We start from the raw sequence: 13086 nt of genomic DNA, 5'->3' as shown, positions 1-13086 counted from the left end.
TGTATCTCTTGATCTCTCTTTTTATTTCTTCTCTGACCCAGTTATTCTTCAGTAGTATGTTGTTTAATCTTCATGTATTTGTGGTTCTTTCTGATTTCTTTATACAGTTGACCTCTAGTTTCAAAGCCTTATGATCAGAGAATATAGTTGGTATGATTTCAACTCATATTTGTTGAAGCTATCTTTGTGTCCCAGTATATGGTTGATTCTTGAGAATGTTTCATGTGCACTAGAGAAGTATGTATAAGCAGCTGTTTTGGGATGGAAGGCTCTGTAAATGTCAGTTACGTCCAGTTGGTCTAGTGTATTATTTCCTTATTGATTTTCTGTTTGGATGATCTGTCCATATCCAACAGATCCCCTGCTATGATAGTGTTTTGGTCTGTTTCTCCCTTTAGTTCCGTTAGTAATTGCTTTACGTATATTGGGGCTCCCTGATTTGGAACATAAATATTAATAAGTGTCATGTCTTCTTGGTGCATGATTCCCTTTATCATTATGAAGTGTCCCTCAGTATCTTTCTTTACCTTTTTTATTTGAAGTCTATTTTGTCCAATATTAGTACCTCTACTCTCGCTTTCCTCTGAATGCCATTTGCTTGAAATATCATTTTCCACCCTTTCACTTTGAGTCTATATTTGTCTTTGGAGCTAAGATGTGTCTCCTGGAGGCAGCATATGGTTGGGTTTTGTTTTTTGATCCATTCTGCAACTATGTGCCTTTTTATTGGTGAGGTCAGTCCATTTACATTTAGGATGATTATTGAAATATGAGGTTGTCCTATAAACATTTTATCTTCTGCTTTCTGGTAGCTCGGTGTTTCCATTGCTTCCTTGTCCTTGTGCTTCTGTTTTCTTTATTTTGGTTGGTTTTTGTGGGATTTCCTTATGGTACTTCTTGTTTTATGTTATATACTTCGATTCTAAATCTTTGGCCTGTGGTTACCATTACAAATATGAAAAGGATTGTTTTATGTATACAGCGGTCCCTTTTCTTCTGCCTGCGGCTTATCTCCATTCCTCTTTGGGAATTTGGATCTTTGAATCCTCCTCTTTTCACTCATTGTTATCTCAATTTGTTCCTATGTATGCCGAACTTTCATTACTATCTTGCTATAGCAATTCTCTTATTATTTAAGCTTATAATGGCCTGTTCTTAGTAAAGATTGCACTCTTCTGCTTCTTTTTGCCTGATAGTCACTTTACTCCTATACATGTTATTATTATTATTTTTTTCTTCATTTTGTTTTAGGTGAGTTGATTCCTTTCAGTATTTCCTGTAGTGCAGGTCTTGTGGTGGAGAATTCCCTCAATTTTTGTATGTCTGGAAAGGTCTTAATTTCTCCTTCATATCTAAAGGAGAGCTTAGCTGGATATATTATTCTAGGCTGGTAGTTCCTTTCACTTAATCGTTTAAATATTTGATTTCATTTCTTTCTGGCTTGTATGGTCTAGTACAGACCTTGCCTGCACTGAGGTCAGTGGTGTGCCCAGGTTACCAGCATCCACAGCTGGTTTTTAGATAAAGTTCTCGTTGTCATGGATTCAAGAAAACAAACATGTTTTCAATTGTTCTGTTGTGAATTTTAAACCCAAGGTGACTAAAGAAACTGTGTGTAAGGAATCACCTATATTACATATAAGAAAATTGTTGCGAAATAAGAAAGTTCATTAAATGCATAGACGTGACACACGAAAACATAATTAAATATTGTGGTTACTCAGATATTCTAGAAAAATGAGAGTTGCTAAATCTAACATCTGAGTTATAAGTTTTCAAAAAGTTAAATACAAATTTACTATACAGCATTCAAGTTAAACACAAATAATTGTATATGTAAAACATTATGAAGTGAATATTTTACATCTGAAGAAATGTCAGGACCACAACAGACCTTAAGGTCACAACTGGAAAATCTCAATTACTATGATATGTTGCAGCAAAAAAACAATTATTATCAGAAAACTACAGTTGAATTCTTGATAAATATCAGCTTGCAGTATAATGATCATACCAACAAAATCTTGAGGTACTATTCACTTAAAAAACTCAAATTTATATTTCTTCCAAGTAGAGTCCTAAAGTGGAAGGTAGAAGAAGAAAACCTTTGTCAACCATCTTTCTATTTTTAACTTAATGGTGATTAAAATGGGTTTAAGTATGTGAAACTTCATGGCTTCTGGACTGGCTGAAGTAATTCACAGCGATTCATTTTTGTTTTTTGTTTTTTGTTTTTTTTTTTTTTATCTCCAGAGGGTCTATTCTGTACTTTTTAAGGCTTTCAATCTCCTCCTCTGCTCATCTAGTTGTTTTTTCAATTCCTGAAATTGTTGATATGACTCGTTTCAGAACTCACTGAGTTTTTTTCACAAGTAACATCCTGAATTCTCTGTCATTTAAGTCACATTCTATGTCTGTAAGTTTATTTTCTGAAGTTTTTCTCCTGTCTCAGATGCCTTGTTGCCTTGGTTGTTCATGGTATTTAAGGGACTATTTCTCTGCCTGGACATTAATGGAAGTGTATTCTACTGTTTTTTTTTTTTCAGAAAGAAGATTTATTATATAAAATTCTCTCTTTAGCCTGCTGCAAAGAAGGCGCTTTTTTTTTTTCCCCAGTAGGTGACATCCAAGCCTCTTGGATCCCTGCGTTATATAAAGTCTAAGTAATGTCTTTTTTATTTTCTCGTAGATATTTAATCATTCTCGCTACCCTCAGTTTCAGTCCCCATCATTGTCAGCGACAGTCTCGGCAGCGTTTGTTTAGACTCCCACCAGGTTCCACGGTGTTCTATGTTTGAGGGTATGGGTGGAGTGGACATCTGGGTTGGGGGATAGGGGCTGCGCCTCAGCCTCAGTGTTGCAACTATGGCCGGTAAAAATCAACTGTTGTTTCTCTGTGGTCCCGTCCCACTTCTCTGCTTTCTGCCCTGATGACTGGGCCTGGCCGGCCATGGGGAGCTCACAGCTTTCCCAGGCAGGGCTGTTCAGGAAAATCGCCAGACGATCTCCCCTCTCCCTCCTCTTACAGGGAGCTCCGGCTGCGGCTGCGAGAGGCAGCTTCTTTGTTTCTCCCAGTCCACCGCCCGACACCCGGGCTTCTGACCCGTGGTACCTCTTATGCGCAGATTCCTCGTTTAGATGTGCTGGTGTGTAGTTTGGGTGTTTGTTGTTGAGTTTTAGATGTTCAACTTATTGTTGTTTCAAGAGGAGATATCTAGGGACGTCTCTCACTCCACCATGTTTCCCAGAATCCTCTTTTGATTCTTTTAAAGAGGTGTTTTTTGTTTTTTTTTGTTTTTTTTATTATCACCAGCAAGGAATTGTTTGTAATTATCTTGGTTACCTTCAAATATGTTGAAAAAATTTTAGGTGATGGCATCAAAATGACGTGATTTTCGTAAATTGGATTATTGCCTTTGGTTAATCAAGAATGAACAGAATCCTATCTAAAGACTGGTAGATGGTCATAGTTTGCAGCTTCCCAGTGGGCTGTGCTGTTGATATGTTAGGGGTTCCAGGGGCAGGAGAGTTAGAAAGAGAGAGATTTGATTTCTCATCTCTGATTCATTCCATACTTATTTATAGTTCAGCTCTCATCTAATTAATTTGAGTCACAGTTTTCTATAAAACGAAATATAAAAACCCAGTCTGTTTTTATGTGAACAGCTGGGAGTATACCTTCAAAAGAACTTTTTTTGTGGTTTCGATGTTTGATTTTTCTAGCAAGGCTTCTCTGTTCCTTCTTCAGCCCTCCCTCCCCCCTTCATTTTTGATATGCAGAAAAGATTCGCATCATTCTTCAGTTACTCTTGTAACTGAGCTTCAAATTTACAAAAGTATATATTTATCAACATCCCAATATAACTTAATACTAGCTAATAGTAAATGTGTACTTGTGTTGAAAGTTGATATAGCTTATCTCTGTTTGTCACAAGTCAAAGAGGGTAGGCATTGACACTATATTAGTTTCCTTTTGCTGCTGTAACAAATTACTGCACATTAGGGGCTTAAAACATCACAAATTTATTACCTTACAGTTCTGTAGGGTAGTAGTCTGGCTTGGTTTTCACGAGGATAAAATCAGAGTGTGAGCAGAGCCATGTCTCTTTCTGGATGCCCTGGAGGAGAATCCATTGCCTTTTCTGCTAGAGGCCCCCATGTTCCTTGGCTTATGGCTCCCTTTCTTTTTCAAAGTCAGCAATGTAGTATTTCTAACCATTGTCACACCTCTCTCTGACAATATTGGGAAAGATTCTTCGCTTTTCCAGACTCATGTGATTTGATGGAATCAACTGATGATACAAGATAATTTCCCCCATTTAAGGTCCTTAACCGGAATCACATCTGCAAATCTCTTTTGCCATGAAAGGATAACATCTACAGGTTCTGGGGATTTGGGCATGGACATTAATGGGCATTATTCTGTCTACCACAGCTACCATCTTCTTCTTTTTAGATGTGTAAAGTTAGTCCTAGGGATGGTCGAGAGGCCAATGGAATTACCAGCAGCCCTCTAAGATGTAAGATCAGAGCTATTTTAAATGTAAGTGTCTTTGATCGTGAAGTCTATGTTCTTAGTCTCTTTGCTACATGCAGTTGTGGGCTTTCAGCTCATCATTTTACCCATTAAAAGGGGCACCCTTGATTCAAGTGGTTTATATGCATTTGTGTGTGTTGTTTATAAAACAGGTTTTCTGTTGGAGGGTTCTGATACTTCACTGAGTTAAAATGACATCCTGAGGAAGGTGGGAAATGTGTTTGTTTATAAGTGGTTGTCATGGGTGTAATACTAAATTCAGCCCTTCTTTTCTCATGGAGACTTGACAGATGAACGGATCAGAACAGATTAAGTAATAACTATTGAAAGTAAAAATGAACTTTCAAAAATGATCTACTTCGTGGACAGCAGTGAAGATTCCATCTGTTAAAATATGGATGTGAGTCACGTTTCACAAATTTAAAAGCAGACATTTCCTTTATTTTTTCGAAGGGCATGTTAGAGATTTTTAATATGTGATGTTTTTGTGAAGGTCTCATTTCTTTCGCTGTGTTACTATAAGCTCGTAGAGTAGATTTTCTAAAATTATATATCCTTCTCAAATTAACACAAAATTACTTTATATATGCACCTGGCACTTAAATTTTGATTTAAAAGAAAGCTGTAGAATTGTGTGTTATTGGCATACTGCAAATCACCAACTGTGATTCTCCCACAGAAATTCAAACAGCATTTGTTCCTGACACAGTCCAGATTTCATAATACTTGTGTTTTCTAAAAATGCTGGAGATAACTATTGAAACTAATATGCATGTAGAAGTTATTCCATCATGTGTGGCATTTAAAAACTCGTTCTTTGTAATTTTCAATCTTTATTTTCAGTTTGCAGAAAGGACTTGATTCTTGAGAGAAGACATCATTGTGAAACGTTAACAACAAATCTTAATTTCATTTGCTTCCATTTAAGTGCCAAAATGTCAAACTTAATATGTTCAAAATGCATATTAGGCCACACATCATGTGAGAAGTCTGATGATATTAAAACCAGGTATAGAAATTTGAAATCCCAAAGAAGAGCTTGCAGTAGATATTGTTAAACTTATCAGGGTTACCAAGGTACCTTAACTTTTAATTTTATTTCCCAAATTGAAAATTACTAGAGGAATGAGCAGTCTAGTGCAGGGTATCAAACTATAACCCATGGGCTAAATTCAGTCCATTACCTGCTTTGTAAATAATAATTTGTAAACATAGTCATGGTCATTTATGTATTATTTGTGGCTCTTTTCATTGCTGCAGTGGCAAAGTAGAATAATTGTAGCAGAGACTATATGGATTGAAGTACTCCAAAAATATTTACTATCTGGCTCTTTTCAGAAAAAATTTACTGATCTCTGATGTGGTTAAACGTTTGTGTGACTAATACAGGGAGACACTTGCCAGTCAATTGTGAGATACACAGACTGATTTTATTACTCTATGTGGAAACTTTAGGGTATACAGGCAAACACCTTTCAGTTTTTCCTCTCTGTCTGCCTGCCTATCTATCTATCTATCTATCTATCTATCTATCTATCAATCAATCATCTATATCTTTTAATTAGAGTTGACATTCAGTGTTATTTTCTTCTAGTTTCAGGTATACAGCATAGTGGTTAGACATTTATATAACTTCCAAAATGATCCCCCTGATTAGTACCCACCTGGCACTAAACATAGTTATTACAATAGAATATTGACTATATTCCCTATTACAATAAAATATTGACTCTATTCCCTATGCTGTACTTTACATCCCTGTGACAAATTTGTAACTACCAATTGGTACTTCCTAATCTCTTCACCTTTTTCATCCAGCCCCTCAACCACTCCTCCCATGTGGCAGTCATCAATTTGTTTTCTGTATATTTCACTTAATAGCCTCTAAATCCATCCATGTTGTTACAAATGGTAAGATTTCATTTTTTATGGCCAAGTAAGATTTCTTTGAAAAATGTATCACAACTTCTTTATCCAGTCATCTTTTGATGGGCACTTAGGTTGCTTGCATATCTTGGCTATTGTAAATAGTGCTGCAGTGAACATAGGGGTGCATATATCTTTTCAAATTATCATTTTGGTTTTCTTTGGATAAATACCCAAAAGTAGAATTGCTGGGTCAAAGTATTTTTAGTATTTTGAGGGACCTACATACTTTTTCATAGAGGCTGCACTAATTTACAATCTCACCAACAGTGTAGGAAGGTTCCCTTTCCTCCACATCCTTGTGTTTTGATTTATAGATGGCCATTCTGACAGGTGTGAGGTGATATCTCATTGTGGTTTTAATTAGCATTTCTCTGATGATTAGTGATGTTGAGCATCTTTTCATATATCTACTGGCCATTTATATGTCCTCTTTGGAGAAATGCCTATTCAGGTCCTCTATTTTTTAATTGAATTTTTTTTTTGTGTGTGTTGAGTTATATGAGTTCTTTATAAAATTTGGATATTAACCCTTTATCAGATGTATCATGGGCAAATATCTTCTTCCATTCAGTAGGTTTTCTTTTCATTTCGTTGATGGTTTCTTTTTAATTTGACGTAGTCCCATTTGTTTATTTTTTCTTTTGTTACTCTTGCCTGAGGAGACCTTTACACTTTTTTATAACTGCTAACAATTTCTTTTCTTATTTACATTTCTTATTATAATGTTGAGTGGCCCAGCTATTCATCCCACTTTGATTTCTTCCTACCACTTACCTTCCCTCTAGATTGTTTAATCAGCTCATTATGTAGGATGCCACTGCAGGGTTCTGAGCTTCCTATTTGTCTACATGTCTCTTTGACCTTAGGATGGTTTTCTTTTTTGTCTTATGAGTTGATTGATATGAATAGGTTCAAATATTTTAACAAATATCATTTGTTAAAAATGACAACTGTCTATGACATGAAGATTTTAATTATAAATACTCATTCTGTAAATTTATCTTATTGCCCTTTTAAACTAATAGGAGCATTGGCATTAAAAAACTTGAATTGGAGGCAGAAGGTATGGTTTGTTTTAGGTACAATCATGATTCTTGGAATGCTAAGCTTAGTTTGCTAGGCATAGGATTATCGAGTGAATGACCAAGGTGGTATTGTTCCTTACAACTCTGTTACTCTTCTATTACTCATTGATATTTTTAAAGAAGTGCTGCCTTTGTTTAGTTATAAGAAGAAATAAATTGAATTTTAATTTTCGTGATACTTTGTAATGCTGTATTATGAAATTAAAGTTTTTTAAATTTTGAAATAACTTCATAGTTAAGGAAAGTTGCAAAAATAGTACAGTATGTTTCCATATATACTTCATCTATGTCTTACGTTAACATCCGACAGAACCATAGTACAGTGATGTAAGTAGTAGACTAATAACACAGTCAGTACTATTAAACTAATCTACAGCCCTCATTTGAATGTTTTCTCTTTTCCACTCATGTCCTTTTTTCCCCCAGCCCAGGATCCACTCAAAGACCTCCTCATATTGCATGTAGTTCTTATTTATCCTTAGTCTCCTCCAATTTATACAGTTCTATCAGTCTTTTTTTTACTTTCATGATTCTGATAGTTTTAAAGGATATGAGTTATTTTATAAACTGTCCCTGAATTTGGATTTGTCTGATATTTCCTCATAATTAGATCAGAGTTATTCATTTTTGGCAGGAATTCCACAGAAGTAGAGTTGCATACATCTCAGTGCATTTTATCCGAGGGTGCGAGATGTTTCTATGTCCTATCACTGATAATGTTAACCTTGGTAAAGTGGTGTCTGCCAAGCTTCTCCACTGCAAAGATACAATTTTCTTTTCTTTTTAATTAAAAAGTATCTTATGGGGAGATACTTTGAGGTATGCAAATATTCTATTTCTCATATTATTCTCACCCATTAATTTTGGCATCCCTTGGTAGAGCTTACTTGTAGCAATTATTACTGTGGCAGTTGCCTAATGATGATTTCTGTATTCATTATTCCTTCTATATTTATTCATTGGAATGCTGCAACAGGAAGAGCTATTCATTCTCCACCATTTATTTCTTCAATTATTTATATCATTATGGACTCACAGATATTTAGTTTATTTCCGGGTTGTAATCCAACATGATCATTATTTATTTGTGTACTAGTCGTCCCAGCTTTGGCCACTGGGAGCTCCTTCAGGATGGCACCTTATTCCCTTTGATGTGCCTCTGTCATCTTTGAGTTTGTCACAAGGTGTTCCAGGCTCATCATGTATTATCTGCCCGCAACCTTGGAATTAAGGATTCTAAGGAGCCTTAGTTCATTTATTAGAGAATGATATTAGAAACCAAGATCTAGGCACTTGTGTTCATTGGTACTGGGTGTCATTGCTTCTAGGACCTCTCAGTGGGCAGAGCTAAGAAATATATGTTTGTATATCCCGCATGTATTAACATCCATTCATCCATACCTATCCATCCACTACCTACCTACCTACCTGCCTTCAAAAACCATGAATTCATATCGATGCCTCCAATTTTAATGTAATATCACAGAGGTCATTTCTTTATTTGTAACTTCTGTTTCTCAGAGTGAGAATTTTGGCTCTCATTATCCCAAGTATTTTTCTTTTTCATTCGTTCCGTGTGTGTGTGTGTGTGTGTGTAGGGGAGTAGGGTCAGCGGTATGTGGAGTGGTAGTGGTAGAGTGAGAATTTCTAAACAATATGCTTGTGAGAAATAAATTTACTAACTAGAAAACGATATTTCTGTGACAGTTCCTTTTTCTTTAGCCTTACATTAAACGGTGAAAAAAGCTTTTCCAAAGTTTCTTAAGGGAAGTTCATTTCTTCCCTATCCCTTTCAGTTGGTTGTATTTTTAATTTCTAACATAGTTAGGTTTATTTGTGTTCCATTTTAGATTCTCCTACCCCATCCACTCCCTGGTTGATTTCAATGATTTATTTCTGTTTTAGGTATTTGAATTATTATTATGGTTCTAAGAATCAGTTACAGAAAAATATATTCAGAAAAGTGTCAATGCCTCATTATCTCCATTATCCATTCTCATTCTCTCTTTCAACTCTATTTCTTTCTAACTCCCTGTAGGCAACCAGTTTCATTAGCTTCTTTCATCTGTCCTACATTTCTTTTGCACAAACGAGCAGATACATGGGTAGTTTTTAATATCCCCTTCTTCCTATATGAAGGGTACCGTATACCTTTTGCTATATGTACTATATATCATGCGTAAATATGCATTTTATTTTCCACTTAATATATCATTAATAAAAAGATTTAAATCAACTGCATCTCCCTTAACATCCTGTAATATCAACATTTTATTATTTTTCATCCATAGAATTTTGGATATGAAATACACAATTTAGAAATGTAAAAGTAAAGCATCAAAATTCAAAGAAAGACTATTTGAAGCTTTGCTTTCTAAGACATAACATTTTTGGGTGCATAAATGTCAATATTGTTCCTGTGTAGATGTAAATCAAATGTGGTGTTCAGTTTCTGGTAGTAATTTTAAATGCCTTTGTTTATAAATGCAAATTTACCTTTTGTTTCTAGCTGGTAGCGGTGTTTGATGAGCAAGATCCACATCATGGAGGTGATGGCACCAGTGCCAGCTCCACAGGCACCCAGAGTCCAGAGATATTTGGCAGTGATCTTGGCACCAACAATGTCTCAGCCTTTCAGCCTTACCAAGCAACAAGTGAAATTGAGGTCACACCTTCAGTCCTTCGTGCAAGTAAGTGAAAGCTCTTTTTTCTCTGCACATTTCATCTTAATTTACAAGGATGCCAACTTTTATTATCCAGCCATGCCCCTGTGAATGCAATTCATTATCTATTTCTATCAAAAATTGATTAAGTTTAGAACCTGGGCAAGTGTCTTTTGCAAGAGAGGTAGGCAAGATTCTTTATGTTTTAATAGACTGGGTTTATTTTACTCTAGCCTGGTAGAGTTTTAATTGCTCACTAAAGGAAAATAAGGATGAGTTACAGTTAAATTATCTGAATTTTTCTTTCCATATATTTTATCTGAATGACCAAATAGAAGTAATCAAAGGGTTTCACATTGAAATAAAACATAACATCTTCGATTACCAATCAACTTAGTTATAACCATTATGTGAACTTTACCCGAAGAGCAGGAGAAGAAACCTCAGGGCCATAGTAATCTCTAGGGATCTAGAAGAGCTGCCATTAGAATGTTGTCTCAAGGAAGGAAAATATAGGATACAGTGAGTTTGCATTAAAAATTCTAAGACTGAGAGAACTCAAGTTAAAGAATTCTATCAGCGATTCCTAGAAAGTTTACTCAGAAAAATGAACTTTGTTGGAAGTTACTTTTAATTTTTTAATGCTGTAATCTTATAATTGAGCAGTTGTTAAGAGTACGAAGGTTCAAAACTTACAAGTTAAAAATCATTTATCTTTAAGGCACATCTAGTTAGAAACATTTAAATTTTTCAAGTGGAAAATTTAGTCTTGTGCTATTTTACTGATAGTCTTAAGTACTTGTGTATAAAAAGTGGATTGCCTTTGAGTTAAACAAAATTTTAATTAAATAATAGCACAGGTATTCAGGTGCTTGATGTTTGGAATACAGTGTCTTTATGTGAGTAATTACACCCTAATGTATATAATTAAATGCAGAACTTTTTGTTAAAGTTGTAGTCTTTTATTCATGTGTTTTATAAAGCTAGATGCACCTTTAATTTAGCAGCACTTTTAATTTAGCTGCACCTTAGTGTTTGAGGAAAGGTAAATCTTGTCTTTATGTTAAGAAGAATTTAAATGGCCAGTTTCCCATCAATTTTATACTTTTGACTTCTCTGGGCTCAACAAACGTTCTAAAACACTACTACCATATTTGGCTGGCCCTATGTGTTAAAATTTAAATGCTACTTTCAACTCAAAGTATACATCTCCACCTTGTTTTTATTGAGAAAAGGCAGTTATATTTGAAGCATACATGTTGTCTTGTAGCCATCAGTGGGAAAATATGCAGTTTTACTTTCTTGCTCTGATTTTCATATGCTTGAGATTTTATGGCTGTGGCAGAGATCAGGTTGGTACGTGTTAAGCATCTGCTAAATATGAGGTTTGGTGACAATGTACAAGTTACTCATTCCATAGGAGTCATCAGTCTACGAAGGTGATTTTTCATACTGTATTAATACCATAAAACAAGAGTTGATCTGTGTTGGACAGGCCTTGTGCTAGGTGACAAGAATCCAGAGTTAGGTTGAAATAAAGCCTAGACCTTGTCATGGAGGAGTTAATGTTTAGTGGTCTTCCTTATTTACAGATATGAAAATAAAGAAGTCAACAATATGCAGACCTTTACTCAACTATAGGATAATCAACTCTAATTAGGAGCATTGTTAAGAATTTTAGGTAAATAAGGATTTTAGGTAAATAAACTCAATTTTTGTTTTGCTGAAAGAGATAGCTTTCCCATGTTTTCTAACTTTTCCTTTGAGTAAATTTACTCATCTCCTTTGTTCCATAAAGAATTGATGGAAACTGAGAAAAGTGTGCAGTTTTTTTTTTTCTCATTAAAACAGTGGCTATTAAGTTTGGGTATTAAGATAAAGCCTAGGAAGTAGCCACAAATTTGTCCTTGAACTTATAGAAGATACAAAGAGAGAACTCTGATTTAGTTAAATCAGTGGTTCTCAATTGGGAGTGATATTTTCCCTTGAGAGACATTTGACAACGCCTAGAGGTTTTTTGGTTGTTCCAGCTGGTGAAGGTGGGGAGAAGTTAGCATCTGACTGAGGATGCTGCTTAAACGTCCTGCAAGGCACAGGAGGGTCCTCCACATCAAAGAACTATCCAGCTCAAAGTGTCAATCCTGCTGGGTGGAAAATCCTGAATTAAAGAGTCATTGCCCTAAGGTCAAAAAAGTTACCTAAGAGAAGCTAAAACTGAAACTTGAGAAAAATTTTCTTGAGCCAAGTGTATTATTGAACAGTGTCCTGCATAACACCCTTCAACTGAAGGGCAAAGAAATAATGACCAGCTAAAAACAGTATTGCTCATAGTAGGTAAGCAGCAGGCCATAACAACAAAAAAGGGAATTATGGGCAGTATTACACAAAAATATTACTATAAATATATTTAATAGAACAAAAATATAAATTTTCCTAAATATCAAATATTGTGCTTTAAAAATTGAGAAAGTAAATAAAATAGACCACATAATGAAAGGCTGTATTAAAGCTTCTTATGTTAAAGAAATTAAGTAAAATAGGAAAACTTATTTTACATAAAAAAAATAGGTACCTATGAATAAGAGAAGGAATAGGATGGAGGAGATGGGGTAGAGCTAGACTTGTAATTCTTTCTTTTGTATATTTGGTATACATATTGTATTTTTGGGGCCATATTATATGTTACACAATTACAAGACCATTGCATTTTAATTTTTATAATAAAATTCTAATAACAATATTAATGAATGATAACTCTTAATTATTAAAATAAAAATATGATACAACTAACATAAGTATACATCCAGTTGATGGCTCAGTCATCCAAGGGTAACTTTTAAGTAACTGTAAAATATAATAATTTATACAACCA

At 34.9% G+C, this 13086-nt stretch overlaps 1 protein-coding gene across 1 annotated transcript in view; it reads left to right on the top strand.

Moving 5' to 3' along the window:
- The window catches only part of PARD3 (par-3 family cell polarity regulator), a gene marked incomplete at its 5' end in the record, with an annotated part of 511767 nt that overhangs the window by 132285 nt on the left and 366396 nt on the right, over positions 1-13086 (top strand). Inside the window, one exon of the mRNA XM_025046412.1 lies at positions 10061-10241. Within this exon, the coding sequence (XP_024902180.1) occupies positions 10061-10241 (181 nt within the window). The remainder of the gene's footprint in view (positions 1-10060; positions 10242-13086) is intronic.

Source organism: Pteropus alecto, unplaced genomic scaffold, assembly GCF_000325575.1.
Source record: "Pteropus alecto unplaced genomic scaffold, ASM32557v1 scaffold204, whole genome shotgun sequence".
NCBI classification, from domain to species: Eukaryota; Metazoa; Chordata; class Mammalia; order Chiroptera; family Pteropodidae; genus Pteropus; species Pteropus alecto.
Note: the sequence above shows the minus strand (reverse complement) of the source record. Positions and strands in the feature narration are given on the sequence as shown.